At 38.6% G+C, this 22,408-nt stretch overlaps 1 protein-coding gene across 3 annotated transcripts in view; it reads left to right on the forward strand.

Moving 5' to 3' along the window:
• SPTBN1 (spectrin beta, non-erythrocytic 1) overlaps positions 1-22,408 on the forward strand; it is a 209,357-nt gene that overhangs the window by 58,704 nt on the left and 128,245 nt on the right. Inside the window, exon 1 of one of the 3 annotated variants that reach the window (XM_083373146.1) lies at positions 19,906-20,441. The exons of the other annotated variants lie outside the window; for them this stretch is intronic. Within the exon in view, the coding sequence (XP_083229272.1) occupies positions 20,333-20,441 (109 nt within the window). The 5' untranslated portion in view covers positions 19,906-20,332. Of the gene's footprint in view, positions 1-19,905; positions 20,442-22,408 lie in introns of those variants that run through there. 3 annotated transcript variants of the gene reach the window in all.

Below are 22,408 nucleotides of genomic sequence, written 5' to 3' on the forward strand. Positions count from 1 at the left end.
ATGATGTTCTTATCATCATGGGGGATTGGAATGCTAAAGTAGGAAGCCAAAAGATAACTGGAATAACAGGCAAGTTTGGCCTTGGAGTGCAAAATGAAGCAGGGCACAGGCTGATAGAATTCTGTCAAGAGAATACAATGGTCATAGCAAACACTCTTTTCCAACAACCCAAGAGACGGCTCTACACATGGACATCACCAGATGGTCAACACAGAAATCAGATTGACTATATGCTCTGCAGCCAAAGATGGAGAAGCTCTATACAGTCAGTAAAAACAAGACCAGGAGCTGACTGTGGCTCAGACCATGAGCTTCTCCTTGCAAAGTTTAGGCTTAAACTGAAGAAAGTAGGGAAAAGCACTAGGCCACTCAGGTATGAATTAAATCATATCCCTGTTGAATATACAGTAGAGGTGACAAATAGATTTAAGGAATTAGATCTGATAGACAGAGTGCCTGAAGAACTATGGACAGAGGTTCGCGACATTGTACAACAGGTAGCAACCAAAACCATCCCAAAGAAAAAGAAATGCAAGAAAGCAAAATGGCTGTCTGAGGAAGCTTTGCAAATAGCTGAGGAAAGGAGGGAAGCGAAAGGCAAGGGAGAAAAAGAAAGATACACCCAATTGAATGCAGAATTCCAGAGAATAGCTAGAAGAGATAAGAATGCCTTCTTCAATGAACAGTGCAAAGAAATAGAAGAAAATAATAGAATAGGGAGGACCAGAGATCTTTTCAAGAAAATTGGAGAAATGAAGGGAACGTTTAATGCAAAAATGGGCATGATAAAGGACCAAAATGGCAGGGACCTAACAGAGGCAGAAGAGATTAAGAAGAGGTGGCAAAATTACACAGAAGAACTATACAAGAATGAGCTTAACGTCCCTGATAATCACAATGAGGTGGTCACTGACCTCGAGCCAGACATCCTAGAATGTGAAGTGAAGTGGGCCTTAGAAAAGCTGAGCAACAACAAAGCTAGTGGAAGTGACAGTATTCCAGCTGAGCTATTCAAAATCTTAAAAGACAATGCAGTAAAAGTGCTACACTCAATTTGCCAGCAAATTTGGAAAACTCAACAATGGCCACAGGATTGGAAAAGATCAGTTTACATTCCAATTCCAAAGAAAGGCAGTGCCAAAGAATGTTCAAACTATCGCACCATTGCACTCATTTCTCATGCTAGTAAAGTCATGCTTAAAATCCTACAAGCTAGACTTCAGCAGTATGTGGATCGAGAACTACCAGAAGTGCAGGCAGGATTTCGAAGAGGCAGAGGAACTAGAGATCAAATTGCCAACATACGCTGGATCATGGAGAAAGCTAGGGAGTTCCAGAAAAACATCTACTTCTGCTTCATTGACTATGCTAAAGCCTTTGATTGTGTGGATCATAACAAACTGTGGCAAGTTCTTAAAGAGATGGGAGTACCAGACCATCTTATTTGTCTCTTGAGAAACCTATATGCGGGTCAAGAAGCAACAGTGAGAACTGGACACGGAACCACTGATTGGTTCAAAATTGGGAAAGGAGTCCGGCAAGGCTGTATACTGTCGCCCTGCCTATTTAACTTATATGCAGAGCACATCATGAGAAAGGCAGGGCTAGATGAATCAAAAGTTGGAATTAAGATTGCCGGAAGAAATATCAACAACCTAAGATATGCAGATGATACCACTCTAATGGCAGAAAGTGAAGAAGAACTAAAGAGCCTCTTGTTACAGGTGAAGAAGGAGAGTGCAAAACTTGGGTTGAAACTTAACATTAAGAAAACCAAGATCATGGCATCTGGCCCTCTCAATTCCTGGCAAATAGATGGGGAAGAAATGGAGGTAGTGACAGATTTTATTTTCCTGGGCTCCAAGATCACTGCAGATGGGGACTGTAGCCAAGAAATTAAAAGACGCTTGCTCCTGGGGAGGAAAGCCATGGCAAATCTAGACAGCACACTTAAAAGCAGAGACATCACCCTGCCAACAAAAGTGCGTATAGTCAAGGCTATGGTCTTCCCAGTTGCAACGTATGGCAGTGAAAGTTGGACCATAAGAAAGGCTGAGCGCCAAAGAATTGAGGCCTTTGAACTATGGTGCTGGAGAAGACTCCTGCGAGTCCCTTGGACCGCAAGGCGATCAAACCGGTCAGTCCTAGAGGAGATCAATCCTGACTGCTCTTTAGAAGGCCAGATCCTGAAGCTAAAACTCAAGTACTTTGGCCACCTAATGAGAAGGAAGGACTCACTGGAGAAGAGCCTAATGCTGGGAAAGATCGAGGGCAAGAGAAGAAGGGGACGACAGAGAATGAGGTGGCTGGATGGAGTCACTGAAGCAGTAGGCGTGAGCTTAAATGGACTCCAGAAGATGGTAGAGGACAGGAAGGCCTGGAGGAATGTTGTCCATAGGGTCGCGATGGGTCGGACACGACTTCGCAGCTAACAACAACTAGATTTGCCATGGCTTTTTTCCCCAGGAGCAGGTGTCTTTTAATTTCTTGGCTGCAGTCCCCGTCTGCGGTGATTTTGGAGCCCAGGAAAATAAAATCTGTCACTGCCTCCATTTCTTCCCCATCTATTTGCCAGGAATTGAGAGGGCCTGATGCCATGATCTTGGTTTTCTTAATGTTAACTTTCAATCCAACTTTTGCACTCTCCTTCTTCACTCGTAACAAGAGGCTCTTTAGTTCCTCTTCACTTTCTACCATTAGAGTGGTATCATCTGCATATCTTAGGTTGTTGATATTTCTCCCAGCAATCTTAATTCCAACTTTTGATTCATCTAGCCCTGCCTTTCTCATGATGTGCTCTGCATATAAGTTAAACAGGCAGGGTGACAGTATACAGCCTTGCCGGACTCCTTTCCCAATTTTGAACCAATCAGTGGTTCTGTGTCCAGTTCTCACTGTTGCTTCTTGACCCGCATATAGGTTTCCCAAGAGACAAATAAAATGGTCTGGTACTCCCATCTCTTTAAGAACTTGCCACAGTTTGTTGTGATCCACACAATCAAATGCTTTAGCATAGTCAATGAAGCAGAAGTAGATGTTTTTCTGGAACTCCCTAGCTTTCTCCATGATCCAGCATATGTTGGCAATTTGATCTCTAGTTCCTCTGTCTCTTTGAAATCCTGCCTGTACGTCTGGTAGTCCTCAATCAACATACTGCTAGAGTCTAGCTTGTAGGATTTTAAGCATAATTTTACTAGCATGTGAAATGAGTGCAATGGTGCGATAGTTTGAACATTCTTTGGCACTGCCTTTCTTTGGAATTGGAATGTAAACTGATCTTTTCCAATCCTGTGGCCACTGTTGAGTTTTCCAAATTTGCTGGCAAATTGAGTGTAGCACTTTTACTGCATCGTCTTTTAAGATTTTGAATAGCTCAACTGAAATACTGTCACATCCACTAGCTTTGTTGTTACTCAGCTTTCCTAAGGCCCTCTTCTTAATCTCTTCTGCCTCTGTTACGTCCCTACCATTTTGGTCCTTTATCATGCCCATTTTTGCATGAAACGTTCCCTTCATCTCTCCAATTTTATTGAAGAGATCTCTGGTCCTCCCTATTCTATTGTTTTCTTCTATTTCTTTGCACTGTTCATTTAAGAAGGCATTTTTATTTCTTCTACCTATTCTCTGGAATTCTGCACTCAATTGGGTGTATCTTTCTTTTTCTCCCTTGCCTTTCGCTTCCCTCCTTTCCTGAGCTATTTGCAAAGCTTCCTCAGACAGCCATTTTGCTTTCTTGCATTTCTTTTTCTTTGGGATGGTTTCAGTTGCTACCTCTTGTACAATGTTGTGAACCTCTGTCCATAGTTCTTCAGGCACTCTGTCTTATCAGATCTAATTCCTTAAATCTATTTGTCACCTCTACTGTATATTCATCGGGGTATGATTTAGTTCATACCTGAGTGGCCTAGTGCTTTCCCCTACTTTCTTCAGTTTAAGCCTAAATTTTGCAATGAGAAGCTCATGGTCTGAGCCACAGTCAGCTCCTGGTCTTGTTTTTACTGACTGTATAGAGCTTTTCCATCTTTGGCTGCAGAGCACATAGTCAATCTGATTACTGTGTTGACAGTCTGGTGATGTCCATATGTAGAGCCGTCTCTTCGGTTGTTGGAAAAGAGTGTTTGCTAGGACCATCATATTCTCTTGACAAATTCTGTCAGCCTGTGCCCTGCTTCATTTTGTACTCCAAAGCCAAACTTGCCTGTTATTCTGGTTATCTTTTGGCTTCCTACTTTAGCATTCCAGTCCCCCATGATGATAAGGACATCATTTTTGGTGTTAGTTCTATAAAGTGCTGTAGGGCTGTAGAACCGGCCAATTTCATCCTCTTCAGCACTGGTGGTTGGGGCATAGACTTGTACTACTGTAATATTGAAAGGTTTGCCTGATTCGAACTGAGATCATTCTGTCATTTTGGGGATTGTATCCCAGTATTGCTTTTCCTATTCTTTTATTTACTATGAAGGCTACTCTATTTCTTCTGAGGGATTCTTGCTTGCAGTAGTATACCTGATGGTCATCTGAATTAAATTCACCCATTCCTGTCCATTTTAGTTTGCTGATTCCTAAGATGTCAATGTTCAGTCTTGTCATCTGTTGTTTGACCACGTCCAGCTTGCCTTGATTCATGGATCTTACATTCTAGGTTCCTATGGAGAAAAAAATCTTTACAGCATCGGACTTTCCTTTCACTACCAGATACATCCACAGTGGTTAAAGCTGCTATTTCTTTCCCCTAATAAATGATATAGTTAATCCTGCTTCTCACAGTAAAACCATTATTATAAAGTCTCAGACATATACTGTAGTTTCATAAATGAACATTACTATACATGATTTTCATTGCCTGTATCCAACCTGTTGATTTCAGCAAGTGCTTTGCAGCTATTGAACAGTTGTAATCAAATATAGAATCAGAATAAAGCAGAGGATGGTCAGGATTATCCTTTACCGATTTACAGTTGCACTTCGCAGTTATATGGTTTCAGTTTAAGAGAAATGTAGGTTGGGGTCCTTAATCTTTTCGGGCCAGTGAGAAATATTGAGAGTGAAATGTACTGTAGATACTCTCACAAAATGGTTGCTGTAGTGAATGTGACTAATCACAAATCACTTTTGTATCAGAAGGCAAAGAACTGAGTGGCAACTAACTCTTGATTTTTATTTATGCCTTTAGATTTATAGGAGACCTTTGAACATAGTCTTTGTTTTGTACCATGCTAACTTTTCTTTCATTTTTTTAATTAAAAGAATATTTAATTGGTTAGGTAGGGACTTGGCAGGTACAAAGGAATGCATAAATGACACATTATTGCTTCTGATGATGGGGGGAAGGGGGCAAGATCTAAGTTTAACATTTTGCCTTATTCCAAAACCAGTAGGAAATCATAGAAAACTGAAGAGCTCCTGGTTTGTTTTGACTTGTCAAAAGAGAAGAATGAAACTGTTGGGAATGTTGTATTAAACTGAAAAACAGTTCCATGAACCCTCCCTTTGAAACACATAACTATTCAAAAGAACCGGCAACATTCTCACTTTCAGCAGGCAAACAATTGATTTGTCTTAAATGTAATGCACCTAAATATTACTGAGTTCACCAGGATTCATTTCAAGCTTTTTATTCCTGGGACTAGGAAGACTTAGATGTGAATCCATTTGCATAGGTTGATTCTGGACTATTCTTTTGAATAGTTCAGTTTAATTCACAGGGTCATTGTTGTAGGCAGAATTAACAGAAGGAGTGCTATGCTCTGCCTTGCTCTTCCAAAGATATCCAGAGAGAGCAACAACAATAATAGTAATAGTAATAATAAATGCTAGATCCAGTCTGAACATCTGGCTGACTGTGTGACAAACCATAATAATACTATTTGAACTAAATCAGAATGTAAGAGAATGGTCAGTAAGAAAACCATAAGAAAAATCCTTATCTCATTATTTTTATTTTATATTGCTTTAATGCATCTTGCATGTATTTTATTGCTGTTTAATTGAAAAATGATTTGAGGCACTTTGATTACCTATGGCAACACCTGCGGCCGGCATCAACTTCCCTCCGTCTAGTGCGCTCCCACAGAGAGGGCCTCCTCAGGGTGCCTCCGATCAAAGAATGATGACTGGTGGCCCCCAGGGGGAGAGCGTTCTCTGTGGGCGCGCCAGACCTGTGGAACCGCTTGCCGGTTGAGCTCCGGATGGCCCCCGACCTTCGCTCCTTCCGGCGGGATCTAAAAACTTATTTATTTGAGCAATCTGGCCTGGTTTGATGGGTTGGGGTTGGGGTTTAAACATGGTTTTTAATTATTGTATATATCGGGCATAATATTTAATTGTTTTTTTAACTTTTGTATTTTGTCTTTTAATACTTATTGCCCTGTACACCGCCCTGAGTCCTTCGGGAGAAGGGCAGTATAAAAATTTAATAAATAAATAAATAAATAAATAAATAAATAAATAAATAAATAAATAAATAAATAAATAAATAATAATGGAAGTATTATCATTATTAGAAGAAATTGTGTTTCAAAACAATGTAATTCAAAGTTGGAAGCCAATTGGTTTAGGAACTCTTTTAAACCATAAATATACTTACTTGGTTCAGAATGTGTAGACCTAAAAGGATCAACCCTTACCAATATTTTGTGACAATTGAAAAAGTGCTGGTATAAACAGTCTTCTGGCTTGAGGTTAAAGTACTGTTTTGACCTTTATCTAGATGTATACTTAGAAGACTCCCTCAGATGCATAAATCAGCTGGAACTATCACATGTTATAACCCATGTCTACAACAGCCTAGTCATTTTGTATCATTTGGATATAGGTATCTGCCAGTAATATTACTTGTGAATCCTACTGAAGCTAGAGGGCAATATCATGTCCTTTATATACTAATCTTTTATCTTGGTGATGTTACCCAGCTCTCAGAGAAAGAAAACAGAAACTAAAATCTCAGGCTTTCAGGGTTGCTTTCTGAAAGCCAAGAAGTTTGCAGTGCTCTAAGCTGGTTGTCACCTCTGTACAAATTTCTGTCCTTGATACATTAAGTCATCTGATGTGGGAGAGTCCACACATGATCCAAGGGTTTTTGTATAGTTGGAGTACAGATTAGAGTATGTGAGGAGTACTGGGTCATTGTGACGTGAGGTTCCCTCTGCCTTTTGAGAGCAATGCCCTGCATAGGCATTTCAACACACTCTGTAAATGATTTCCTAAATCCTATGGTAGCTTGCCAACATTCCTGACCTCTGAACAAAATGCCTCAGCAGCATGAGACATACTGCAAGGTGGGGCCATGCCAGTTGGGAAGATGCTGAAATTTTCTCTTGTGTGCTTGCAAGAGGAGAACACAAAATGGCCAGCCATAACCTTCAAGTTATTCCCCCCCTTTCTCTCTCTCTCTCTCTCTCTCTCTCTCTCTCTCTCTCTCTCACACACACACACACACACACACACACAGAGAGAGAGAGAGAGAGAGAGAGAGAGAGAGAGAGAGAGAGAGAGAGAGAGAGAGGAGAGAGATTGGTGGAGCAAATTAAAGAGCTCTTGGGGAATGAGAGAAAATTATTCTATGGAATGGCTGAGGAGCAGGCTGCTATCCAAGCCCTTAAAAATTGGACCTGAGTAAGCTAATCAAAGCAGTTACTTAATCCACACATCATACTAAGCCATGTTTTGTTCACCCCTAATTTAATGAATAGAACACAACTGGGTAAATTTGTACAACATACTAAACTATATGTCATTATTTATAAGAGATACTAACTAAGCATCTCAAAACAGGGTGGCAAATAAACCAAAACACATCATAGCTTGCCACAAAGTGTAACCCAGCCTATGTCCAGCATAGAGTATGTCTGTACAGAGCCTAGGTCAAATATGTCATGTTAATCTTTCATCATAGTAATCTTCTACAAATATTTTAGAACTGCAGATGGACCGCACTAGGTTAGTAACACTGGAAGCTCACAGACATTCCATTACCTAAATATCTCCATTGATTTTAATTGTTTATGTCATACTCTGGCTGAGCAGTAAATAATATATATGAAGTAAAAGGAAGCATATTTTAATTGATTTGAGAAGTTAGCTGTAGAAGTGAAATGATGCTAAATTTAGAACTGCATCATGCTTCTATAAAAAAATAGGTACTCCTTTTCATGTATTTGTTACATGTGCATTTAGAGAGTAGAAGGTTATAATAGGCAATCATTTCACATGGAATATCTTAAAATATGTCTGAAGTATATTTACTAGAATTATTTTTAATATTTAGTTGCACTCCCAACAGCAGGACATAGCAAAGATATAGTGTAAAGGCATTAAACTATTTGTTCAGAAAAAAAATCCCACACAATTCTTTCAGCATTTGTTCACTGAAAGAAATAGGAGATGATCATTTCCTTGCTTTTTCCTACTTAAATGATTTCATGTAACAGTAAAGGACACTGAAGGGGAGCTCAGAGTGAAATGAAACCCTAGAATGTACATGAAGCTATTACCATTGCTCTATACTGTCCCTCCTAATATTGCTTACTGCATAGCATGTGACTTACATCACTGTGCCTGCTGTCAGAATTTTGAAAATAAGAGTGAAAGAGGCCCTAAATTGTGATATGAAGGCCCTTTATCTTTTGTAATACTTAGGTCTCCCTTGAGACATGTTCCTAAAAACTAGGAGGAGAAGCTGGAAGCATTTTCTTTTCTGTACCTCCAAAGAATGGAGATGCTTGCTTCCAAAACAAGTGACTACTTGGTTCTTACCCATATTGGGGACATATTGAGAAGTATGCACATCTCATTCTGATATGATAAATATGCATCTCTATTCTTCAGAGAAGTCCTGAAGCTAAAGAGATTAGAAATACAGGTGGTCCTCGACTTATGACCACAGTCGAGCCCAAAATTTCTATTGCTAAGCAAGACAGTTGTTAAATCAGTTTTGGCCCACTATGCAACCTTTCTTGCCATAGTTGTTAAGTGAATCACTGCAGTTGTTAAGTTAATAACATGGTTGTTAAGAGAATCTGGCTTCCCCACTGACTTTGCTTGTCAGAAGGTCGTAAAAGGGGATCAGATGATCCAGGGACTCATAAATATGAGTCAGCTGCCAAGCACCTAAATTTTGGTCATGTGACCATGGGGATGTTGCAGTGGTCATAAGTCACTTTTAGTGCCGTTGTAACTTCGAACGGCCACTCACGAACTGCTGTAAGTCGAGGACAATCTGTACACATCTTCCACGTTTCACTTGGAAATCCTGCATATTCCTATGGGACAGTTGTTCTTGGCAACACAAAACAGCTTTTACTGTAAATATAGAACTGCTTCCATTAACAGCCTTATATATGATTAAGCAATTATGAACGCCATCACCGCCCACTTAGACTGGGGATCATCCAAAGGGAATAAAAAGGAACTTTATGCTTTGTCCCCTGCTAGCTTCCTAGCTTGGAATGAAGAGGTAATGTTTTGTGGTGAGCATTTGAAAGGAACTTGAATTTGATACAAAGTTCCAACATATTGAAGGTTGTATCCTACTTTATGGTCATTTGTATTTTCCAAGATAGAATAATAGAATTAGAATTCTATTTGGGCTAGTGAGTTCAACCCCATACTTAGCACAGAAATAAAAATTAAGAATCTAAGTTTAATAGTTATCCAGCCTCTGCATGAGTTTGTCCAATGAAGAGGGATGCATTATTAGTAGTTAAGAATTTTAGCAATCATCATTAGATTGAGGTTAGATTCCCTCTCCCTCAGGCAGCTGGATCATTGTTATAGCTGCCATTTAAATCATATCCAAATATGTTTGGATATTTCACTTCAAATATTGATCTGAACTATTTGACGGTCTGACAGAGACCATGTTGCCTATCTTTTGGTTGAAGAGTTAAGTTTGAAACTTGAGCCTTCTACCAGCAAAGCCGCAGCCTTTTACTATGCTATAATTTCCTTCCCATTTTATAGCATGTTTTGGGACATGTCATTTCCAGAACTTTCTTATATAAATGCTGTGAAACATCTGCAAGACTAATTTAAGTAATATTTGTACTATAAAGGTTTAGAGGGCTGCAGAGGCAGTAGAGACAGCCAGAGGTTAAGTTCTGCAAAGGGCATTTGAAGGAATTGCTTAGTAGCAGATGGAAACATAAAACAAAAAGTGTCTGACTGTGATTTTCTCTTGTTTAATTGAGGGCTGGTATCCTTGGGACAGCTGGCCCCTTCAGTCTCAAGGTGAAACTATATTAGAGCCATTCTGATCAGGAGACAAACAAAAATCTCTCCAGATAATCTGGAGCAGTTTTAAGTTCATGGTAAAATCCAGGTGAAAATTAAAAAAAAAACAAAAAAAAAACCACACATGTGAATATTCACATTTACTGTGGTTCTGGGATTTTGTTTGACAAGACTTAATATGTATCCCCGGGAATTACAAAGTTTGACTGAATATAATCATTGCTGCTTTTTGTTAATCAAGAAATTCCATTTTACTCTTGAGCTTTCTGAAACTGGTCTAAATTTCTGAGTTTTGTGGAAATTCTGCCAGTTGGCCCAGAGGGATTTGAAAAGTAGCCTGTTCGTTTTTGTTTTTACTCCCAAACACTTGTCAGCATTACACCACACATGTCAATCCATATTTCCAAGATTTAATAGAGGAAAATAGGTTCATTATCCAATTAGAACAATTCCTTCTAAACAAAACAGAAAACCCTCAGCAGATTACAAAAAAACCCCCCAAAACTGGGGCTCTGATAAAATGATGTCTAACTTTAGCAAATAGTATTTACCTTAGTGGTTGAGCATTTAGTATGAATCTAACAAAGACAAGAGGAGTTTGGGAATTATACATTGCACAATTTATTTCAAGGCCGTTACAGATGATCTCATGGTTAAAAGAATAGATTTGATTGCAGAAAACAGATATAGAAATGAGTACTGTAGCCAAAACTTTTTTTAAAAAAAGTGTCTGAAAGGAAAAAATAGCTAGGATGAAGGCAGCTAGAATGTTTATTTATTTATTTTATTAAATTTATATACCGCCCTTTCCCGAAGGACTCAGGGTGGTTTACAGGGCATTTAAAACAACCAATACAAAAGTTAAAAACAAATTAAAAAAGATTAAATCATCCCTAGAATTAAAAACCCCAGTTAAAAATTCTCAGCCTGGGCCGGAGAGCTCAAAGAGCCAGGTTTTCAGGTCCTGGCGAAATGTGTGGAGGTGGGAGGCAGTCCTAAGCTCCACGGGCAGCTGGTTCCAGAGGGCAGGCGCACCCACAGAGAAGGCCCTTCCCCTGGGTGTTATCCGCCGACAGTCTTTTATCGGCGGCACCCTGAGAAGACCCTCCCTGTGGGAGCGCACTGGACGAAGGGAGCTTGATGCCGGCAGCAGGTGTTCCCTCAGATATCCCGGACCCAAGCCATTCAGGGCTTTATAGGTCTGTTGAAAAAGGAAAGGAGAAAGGAAAGGAAGGATCCTGGGAGAATTCGCTTTGGAGCATTTTCAATAAATACACAAAAAAAGTGTAATGTTTTTAACATTTGTTTAATTGGATTCTCTTTACCTAATTTTAGGACTTGTATGGAGAACAGATCACATAGGTCGTATTTATGCAGAGATACTGACAGTTCAAACGGTTCATAAACTTTTAAGCACCGCTATACATGCTAACTTACCTGTTATGTAATAAGATGCAGTGATTGGTTTCTACAAGTGAAATGCATGTGCAAGAGAGCAGAGCTATGTTTACCAGCTTGTTCAGCTTGCCTGTTTGAATGTATGGCCAAAAATATGGTCTCTAATTGGCATTTTTGTTTTGTTTTGATGTCTTTATATGGCTTTTTTTACCATTTTACATCTCTGAACTTGTATAATTTTATTCCAATGTTTTATTCTAATGTTCCTAATCTCACATCATAGAATGCAGTTGGCAAGACTATGAAAATATGAAATCAAATGACCTCAAACGGAACAAAATGTTGAACAGGGGAGGAGAGAACTCAAAACACCACTATTATTTTTATTCATGTGCCTATTTTGAAATCACAAAAGCTGATGCAACTGCAAACAACTAGATTCCCACACACACACACCTTTTTCGCATTACTGAAGCTTTTTATCAAGGGAGAGAGGAAAGCCAGTGCTACAAAAGCCATCAGCCTGATGCATATTATTTAAGTCTACATCTGTTCATCCCTTGGCATTTGAAGAGAGTAATCCATGGTAATAATAGGCTGGCTGATGTGTGCCAAACTGAATGGATGGGGCATTTTATATCTGCTGGAATACCAGCTGAACAGGAGAAAAGCAGCGTCTGCTTCAAAAGGAGACCATTAACCTTAGCCCAGCTCTGCTGCTCAGGAGGAGAGGAAAAACACTTACTATAGTGGTGATACAGGAGCAGGCATGCTTATCTTTGAAATGGGTTATTAGCATCTATGGAGATCTGAAGGCTGGAGAAAGGATTTTCATTCAGAGAAGGCAAAAGGGGATCTTCTAAACTCTTGTGACCTATTTAAGGTGCAGATATTTTTCAGCTTTACTAGCAATGAATATTTGACTGAAGAGGCAATTTTAAACAATCAGAATGAGCTAAGATATACAAACGTTACTAATTGTACAATTGCTGATTATATTCTGTATTTTTGCTTGAGTTTTTCAATTTGCTTATCTAAGCTGGAGTGCATATGCATTATTCTGATTTTGAGGTTCACTATAGTCATCTCAGCTATGTGATTGGAAGACATGGGTAGCAGAGAGCACAATAAGCTAAACTATGTTTTGATAATAGTGTGTTCTTCACTAGATAATGTGAAAAATGTTTACTGTAGCAAATACTTCACTGGACACTTTTATAGTGGATGAGTAAGTAGTTTAAGTAGGCTTTTTGTTTACTTACCTTTTTGAAACAGTTAATAGGTTGTTTGCACATTTATATATTGTTAGAGCCTGCTGGAGCAGATCTGATCTAGCATTGTGTTCCTAAAGTGGCCAATTGGATGCCAATGAAAAGCCAACAAGGATGAGAGGATCTATCTATAGGACAAAAATTCAATAATCGCTTTCTTAGGGAAAATGCGAGTTCACAAATGGATCTTACGACAGAGGAATGTAAAAGAGGTGCAACTCTTTGTACCTGCTTCTTCATTACTTCAGGATACCTACATGGCTATTCAGTTTGATTTGGATTTACTCACCTTCAGAAATAAAGTCAGTCACCAAATGTGGATGTGTGAAAAAAATCACATCAGGATTGTATATTGAGTATAGTAGCTAGCCAGTGCTAAATATTTTGGAGAAAAATGCCCTTTCACTTTATAATTTTGAAAAGTTGATTTTCCTTGCCTTTGCTGGGTTTTATTTAAAGGCCAAATTACGCTTTTTATGTTACTGCCAGTGGGTGGACAGATTTTTCAGTAACTTTTCCATAAGTGAAATATGCAACAGACGTATTTCCAAAAGGGATTGTCCTACATCTTTTTTCTGTGTGTTTTACCTTTTGTTTTTTTGAGCAAAGAGTTGTTCTTTGAATTCCACTTTCTCTCAACTTCTTGCCTGTTGCTTGGATACTGTATCAAAAGAGTGTAATTGGTAGCTGAGCCTGTTCCAAAATCAAATTAGAAAAGTGCTCCCTTTTTTTTACTTCCAAACCAGCTTTTGCAAGAGATTAACTGATGTTGTGGTAATGGTGAGGAAACTAAAGCTGTAAAGCAAGGATTTAGTCCTACCATTGAGTCGACTAGGTGGCCTGTTTGCCAATCCACTCACAATCCTTATTTGTTTTTCCTCCAACAATCCTAACATGGTTGGAAAAACAATATTACTTCTAAACAGGAATGTATTCTCCCTTTAGAAGCTGCCTATCTGAACTTCATTTATTTATTGGATGCATAAAACAAGGTGTTCAAATTGTGTATCATTCATATTTATACTTTGCTTAAAGTAGCTTCATTTTTTTACACCTGCTATAAAAATAATACTGCTATAAAAATAATAATTTGAAGTCCCAGTACTGGGCAATATTTTGCTTTTTTTAAAGCTCAACTCATATTCCCCCGTGCGAAAAATACAAAGAAATTGCATGGAGGAAGCTATGCTGAAATATTTCTGTCTCTAGCCAACAGTTTACCTGGGATTTTTCCAGCTCTTCAATTTGTACAACGTGTGTGCCACATTTCATCAAATATCTCAGCATTATACTTACATTACAGGCAATACCCCAAACGCAAATATATGAAAGTGTATGGAATATTTAGGAAATACATGTTTTATTTGTTTTGGAAGGGAATGTATTACATTTGGGATTATAAATGTTCAAATACCTCAGGTTATTCTTTCTTTTAATTGGTCTCTTTTTCTCCAACTTTTCACCAGCATTAAGTGCCGTGTTGTTGCAGATTCATGGTATAATTTCCAGTCTTAGCAGTTTTGAACTCCAACAGAAGGATCTTACTGGAGTACTCTGTTGATAAGCTCTTTCATAACGCTCTCAGAAAGTATCTGCTATTATAATATCTCAGTGATAAATTGTTGAAAATATATTAAATACAGGTAGTCTTCAACTTACAGCAGTTCATTTAGTGACCATTCAAAGTTACAATGGCACTGAAAAAAGTGACTTATGACCATTTTTCACACATACCACCATTGCACCATTTCCGCAGTCATGTGATCAAAATTCGGACACTTTACAATTTATGATGGTTGCAGTGTCCCGTGGTCATGTGATCCCCTTTTGCGACCTTCTGACAAGCAAAGTCAAGGGGGAAATTTATTTAACAACTGTGTTACTAACTTAACAATTGTAGTTATTCAGTTAACAACTGCGTCAAGAGAGGTCATAAAATGGGGCAAAACTCACTTAACAATTTTCTCACTTAACAACAAAAATTTGGGGCTCAATTGTGGTCGTAAGTCAAGGATTACCTGTAATTTATTTTGGAAACTGGAAATATTACTGGAGAACAATCTGAAAACACAATACGGTTGCACTGTTATACCACCAGAAATGTAGATATCTGTCCAGATTTGCACATTCTCAGCTGCTTATACTGTATGAATTCTCTCCTCTGTTTTTCTATTTTCGTGATGACTTCATGTGAAATCAGTAGATTCCTTTTGAACATTTATGTATTCTTTAGAATTCGGAAAAATAGATTCTCCCAACTTTAGTAAGATTATAATACCACAAGTGCATTCACCTACACTATGAATTAATAATGGTAATTTTTTGGAGAATAGTTGACATGGCATTATGGGCTGGGCTGGGAACTGAACTAGGTGATCTGTAAAGTCCCTTTCAATTCTTCCATTCTATCAGTCTGTATGTGACACTGATGGGTAGCCTAGTAGAGTTCCAATTTCAAATGCCCATTCATCCAGCAATGAGCTTAGTAGATGACTTAATAGATCTCTCCCAGTCTCTCAGTTTAGTTACCTAACAGCTTTCTTGTGAAGATAGAATAAAATGGGAGTAGGGGGAACCATGTGGGCCATTTCTAGAACCCTCAAGGCCTAGTATTATGCTAAGAGATTTTTTTAAAGTTGAGGAAATATAAGTTATCATTTAATCTAATTTCAGCTGACTGCACATTTTTCAGACAAGTCCAAGAAAAAAAAAACCTAGGCCACATGAGCATCTCATGATTATTTCAAGGCATTGCTGAAGAATAATGCATGTGTTTATGTGTGCGTTGCAGAAATTTTGAACTGAATGAATTTTGCTGGAACATGTTTCCCCATCAGCCCTTTGGATCCTTCCTCTGAATATAAGTTGGCAAAGGTTTCAGTTGTGCTTTAAGTTCATATCATGCTTTTATGCCCTCTTTCTATATTGTTCTGTCTGGCTGCCATGCAGTAGCTCATTTATATGGCATAGATACAGGATACAGCCTTCCTATGCTACCTCTTATATCAGAGGTGACAGCATCTAACCATTCCTGACTGATCTTGAAAATGCCAAATACAGTATATATTGTTTCATTAGGTTTCTCCAGATTGGAAAGAAATTCTGGAAGAAGATAATGGCAATCAACTACTGCATTTTTACCAAGATAGCAGTGTAGTGGTGTCTATCAAACATTGAAGGAGTCTTTTCTTGCTTTCACATCAAATTGTCATCTAAAGCTGAGGAATCCATCTGCCCATCTCTGGCAGTTTTGTTAACAGAACCTTTCAAGCATTGGAGGCCTTTTCCTGCCTTGTTATAACAATATGTGTAGAGAAGCTGGAAGTAAACCACTATCCAACCTGTTCTCCTTAAACTGGTACCCAACTTCTTTATAAGTAAATCTTTCAGATTTTTATTTTATGCATCTGGTGAAGGGCATAACTGCCCATTGAAAAACAGCAGTTTGAGTCCTGATGGAAGTATAAGCCTAATTCATCTCTCTGCATATCCACTGGCACTTAAGTGTTTTGCAGTTGGAAGGTGCATAGCAACACCTGTTTGCAAAGGGTGGGGCAGTGGCATTTCAATGAATATACCTGCAGGTGTTATGTGCTGCTGGGTTCTGTTGACTGAGAATAGTATAAAGAAAAGTAATAGCTATTACAACTGAGTAGTCTGGTAATACAGATATACAGAGATGATAAAAAGAACCAATCATTTTCACTATAATTTCTAGTCTGACAAAAGTATCATCGGTTGTGCTAGCTAGATTTTCATGGCATTCTGCTTAAACCACATGATCCCAGTGCAAAAAAAGAAATCCATCTAGATAAGGAGGACAAGAGAGAGACTGTACAAGAGAAACATAAGCTCTATTCTCTTATCATGGTAGAATAAAATGGGTTGTACACCAAGGAAATTCCTTACCCAATGCAGAAGCCATCTGTGAAATTCACTGTCTCAAGATGTCACAATGGCTTTAAAATTGGATGAGAGGTCTGTTCATGGCTGTTAGCTTTGATAAAATGAAAGGCTCATCTGAGCACTGAAACAGTAACCCACATGATGGACATTTTCCACTTTGGCCATAGGGGAGACTTCAGATATTCTTGCTCAGTTTAGATTCATCATTTCTTATATCAGACAAATGATTTCACACCCTGATTTATGAAACTGGCTTGTACCATGCAAATCATGTTAACATTAACTACATTTAGAGTTTAGAAAAAAGCTCCAAGCTGTGCCTGCTGTAATCATCCTTGCAGCTTCATTGGAGAATCAAAAAGGCAATGGGTAGGTGCTACCTGGATGTTTGCTGTGACTCATTCTCATGATACTATAGCTTGAAGCAGTGGTTTTCAGCCTTTTATGCAAGTCCCTCCAATGACTCTATCAAAGACTTGGATTACCCCTCCCCCCCAGATCAAATTGTCATCTAATACTACTAAAACTCTCATGTCTGCAACCTTTAACTGAATGAAACTGTGCGGCATAGGGCAACACTTTTTCAACCAAATGTCTATGGAGCTTCTCAGTCATCCAGGGACATGGTTGTCCCAAAGGTGCTTTTCCAAGTTGCTAAAATGGGCTAATTTACAGAATGCATTTAAAATCCAAAATCCATGACTTCAGTGGAATTGAAATTTGGCACATTTTATAAGCATTTATAAAACATTTTCTGATATAAAAATACAATAAAACATTTTATGACATAATACATTTTATGACATAAAATGTCATAAAACATTTCCTGTGGTCAACTCCTTATGTTTGAATGCTCTATACAGTTCAACATGGACTGTTTCAAGACAGGTATATTTCTGAATATCTCCCTGATTTTTTAAGAACTAACAGATCCCCATGACCACTGGATAATGTACCCAATTGGTTAGGTTGGCACATTTTGAGCTATAACATGTTGTATAAATCATAACATGCTAATCCAGAAATACATCTGTTCATGGCTTGACACAATGTATGAACGCACCTATTTTCTCAGAAAAAAAATGCTTATGATGGGCTTTTCTCCATTTTTAAGCCAATTAAGTATTCCTGATTCCAAGTGCCTAATGTTGCATGCCAATCTGTCCAAGCAGTTTCACATTATTTAGTATATTATTAATATATTATTTTAAAATGGTAGCATTGTAGGCAACATTTTACATGCATAGGAAAGAGACTGATGAGTCAAGGCAACAGTCTTGATTAAAACCAAAAGAATTTGGATTTGCAAAAATATACACTGGTGGAAATGGTACATGCAAATTTTGTGATAAGAGGCAAATTCAAGCCTGGATATTGGTGCAACAGGAAGTAATCTAAGATAATTATTGTCTTTCATTCTAGAGTCCAACATTGGGAATAAATTATCCCAGTTTAGATATATTACAATACTTCATTGTTAAGTGAACTCTTATTTACAATTGTGATAATGCTATATTGCATAGAAAAATTGGGCATAAATGTACTGAAATAAAGTTCAGTGATGCAGACCTTGACTTTATTTTACATAGACTTCAGAAGATACTGACAGGCCATGTACATTTCAAAGCCCACTTGCTTTTGTTCTTCCCTGATGTAATGTAACTAGAATTCTATTACTATGAACATTTTGATTCTACTTCATCCATATTTGGCTCTGACTCTTTCCAATATTGGAACACAAGGCATTTTGCCATGTTGGTATAGTCTTCAGGGAAGAAAAGTTTCACCCACTTCTTTTACAATGTCCAGATATATTATTATTCCACCATCTCCCCCCCCCCCATCCCTATCTCTGCTAGTGAGGAAATTATAAACTGCTGCTATATTCTGCTGCTCAGTCCAGAAATGCATTTATCCCAGTAGCAGTACATTATTAACCACACACACACAAGCAATACGGTTACAAGATGACTGGAAATCTTTAGTCTATTATTGTATGCTAACCCTTAAATTCTGAAAATACAGGATCAAAATTCATAAACACAGAAACAACATTGCAACCCTATACCAAATTAATAAAATCAATTCTGCTAATTATAAGGGATATTTAAAAAGACATAAGAACTCTGGGACAAGAAATTCCTGCCCTAGATCTTTCTCTCTCTCTTTTTCTTTGTTTCTCTTTTTTCCTTCTCTTTTTCTTCCTCCCTCCCTCCCTCTCTTCCCTAACCCTCTGAGTATGTCAGAGTTCAGGTTAGCCTGGAATCTTGGAATTTAACTCTTCCGGATAAATACAGCAGCATATACACTATTAAATCCCAAATGCATTTTAGGAAAGCTCTGCTTTTCTAACGAAAATGCAAGCATGCATGCATGCATGCAACTGCACAGAAAGATACATCTCCTGTTCCAAGTGTCAAAATATTTAGCATCCTCAATTAAAACAAAGCTACACTTCAAGGTGAAGTGCCATTTAAGTCTTGCAGCGTCTACATTTCTAGCAGTTCTTTCTCTTCTCGTGCAGGATGCTAAATACTGAACAGCATTCCAAAGAGTTAGCTACTTTGTTTTCTATTTCCCTTTCCTTCTAGTGCAGGGAAGAGACAGCGTCCTCTTTTCGAAACGATAGTAATCCGAGACTTTTCCGTTACAATAAGCTCTTAACAAAAGATGTAATTCCACCAGCGTTGTTTGGGGAGGTACCATTGCCTCTTTACTGCATGCGCTTTCCATAGGTGATTCATTTTTCTTCCCCAAGTTTTCAAATCGGCCAGGAAGGGCGTGCTCATTCCAAGCTCCTGGCCTTCGGGTTGGACGTGGGAATGTGTCCCTTTGCAGTGAGGTTTTGGTTTCCAGGAACTCTGTGTCTCCTTAATAATCCCGCCCAGTTCTCCACCCACCGCCTTCAGCCTTTGGTACAGTCTTGGTTTCCTTTCCTCTACAATGCTTTATGCTAATACGTGACATCATCACTAAATACACAGTGAGTGGCTACTAGAAATTACAAACGAGCAGGAAGGTCTGAGGTGTGTGTGAGCTACTGGAAGCGTTAGGCAGGGAGGCAGGCAGGCAGGCAGGAGGAGGAGGAGGAGGAGGAGGAAGAAGGGCCGCCGATGGCTCCATGCTACCTTTGCGTTGGCTTTGATTCTGATTTGGAAACTAAGGAGGAGAGACCTGGAATTTTTTGTCTGGCTTTTTTCTTTAATTGGTTCATTTCGTTAAGGTTGGCAACCGAAGTCAGTTTGAACTCTTAAGATTGCGGGTGGCAAGACTGCAATCCAAATACCGTGCTCATTTCAAACTGCAATTCCTTGATAAACCATCTGCTCGTGGATTATTTTTAATTTGAATGTGATATTCAAACTGAACAGCTAAAACATTTTTTTAAAAAAAAATAAATAAATCCGGGATCTACTTAGATTTTGCGTTAAAGCACCCTGCGAGGATTGCTACCCGATTTTTAACAAACACCAAAGGTTATTTTATTTCTATGCTGGAATTTTAACATCCTACCACGTCCCTTCTAAATGGAATTACAGAACCCAGCTAGTATGCCCGGATCCATGTCCCCTGGTTACACTGCTTCAGTGCCATACAATTATAACCAATTAGAAGGAAGATTCAAGCAGTTGCAAGGTAAGCGCCATCTCTCTCTCTCTCCCTCTCCCTCGCTCTCGCAAGGGGCGTTGCTATGAAATATAGCTCAATAACACGATGAGGTGATTTTTGATGCTCCTTAGTATGAAGGCTGATAAGACGGAAGAACCATCGGTTGCAAAATAATAGATGTCGGCTGGTATTTCTTTAAATAGAAGTTGATTTCCTTGTTTTCTTGACTACGGGTATTGTAAGCTGCTCATGGTTCAACCTTCGAAACGTGATAAGGGCTAACTCGGACCCTGCCATCTATTCTAGAACAATAGGACGAAGGAAATGGGGAAGAGGGAGTGGTCTTTTTGTCTGAATCCCTTCTGGCGATTTACAGCCTTCAGGTACTAATCAAAAGGCTCCACTCTGATTCTGCTTAGATAATATGTACATCTATCTTTTATCTATCCAACGTTTCCCATCCAAGCCCTCAAAATACCACTGGGATCCATTTATGCAGTGTTTGAAGACATCTTCTGCCCACTTGGGTAATCCCATTCTTAGCATTCCATTGATTATGGCAGACTTCCTCAATATAGTGCCCTCCAGCTCTGGGGCAACTCCTAAGACTGACCATCCTGATTAGGAGTATTAGTAGTTGCAATAAACAATGCGTCTATTTGGTTTAAAGCTTTTTTTCTGAGAGCCAGAGCAGGAAAGGATTTTTCTCAGTGCTCATTAATTATTTTCCCATACAAAGTGAAACAGTGACAGGAATAAATTTTGCCGTTCTGCAATGGAATTCTACCCGATGGATTAGAATGTTTTTGATCATTTTAGGATTGAATCCTTAGTATATTGGAAGCAATGGAGTCTGCTTTCTGTGTTTATAAATAAATATGGTAGTGGTGGGGGGAGTTCTAGGTGCAAATGAAACCAGCCCTTGATGGAATCTCAACTTAATGTAAGATCTGACTTAGCTCCAAATGACAGTAGCTCCTTCACAGATACACTCATTGTTTCTGGAATCACAAATCTATCCAGGGAAGTCAAAAGTTCAAACCACATAGAATATATTTCTTATTTTTAATCTCTACCATCCCACAGACAGGGAACTGTGGTTTCCTTCAGAAACGGAAAGGAACTAAAAAAAACCCCAACTCTGGGTTTGTTATAGAATTACACTGTTATGTTTGTTTCTACATTGGTGTTTGTTTAGGGTTTCTCTCCTTATTTGCTGTATTGAGTTCATCTTTATGGAAAGGTTTGTTAAAAAACACGATTGCCATACCAGATGCAAATTGATAAAATTGTTCCAAAGCTACATGCTATATAAAAGAAGTGAAGATTGAGATAAATGTAAAGATGTTGGTTTCAAATTTATGCTGTAAGAATTTGGGAAATACAAGTATATCTGCAACAAAGTGTTGCCTTGTGCTGATCAGAGTTGCAGCCGGGCCTCCCAAGATACATCAATTCATTCCCTCCCTTGCCCCTTGTTTTTTATTTTCTCTGCTAATCAGTCAATGCTGTATTCTATGGAACATTTAAATTTGTGTCTTAGTTTACCCCATACTCAATAAGATTATTTTGAAAATATGCAACAATAGTGTCAATTGCCTTCCAAAGTATCCCTATCTAGAAAATGAGATGGATTGTTACAAAGCCCCTGAGAAATTTGTTGCAAAATACTAAATTGGAGCTATTATTTTCCACAGTTTTTGGAAATGAAGCTGATGCAGTAAGTATATTAATCTCTATAGACCAGGGGTGTCAAACTGCTGGCCCACAGGCCTGATGCATCATAGCGAAAATGCGCCCACCCCATTGCCAGAAATGGCAAAAAAGTCACAATACATCACGACACGTGATGTTGTTAGTTTGACACCCCTGCTATAGACCTTTAAATGTAAACTCCTTCCCCAGCAAAAACAAGTGGAGAAAAGGTAACCAACCCCCTTCTTTCCAGTCATTTGAAAATGTTGCTGTCTAACCAGCAACACAAGCAGCCTTTG

This window comes from Vipera ursinii (genome assembly GCF_947247035.1).
Source record: "Vipera ursinii genome assembly, chromosome: 1".
In the NCBI taxonomy this organism is placed as follows: Eukaryota; Metazoa; Chordata; class Lepidosauria; order Squamata; family Viperidae; genus Vipera; species Vipera ursinii.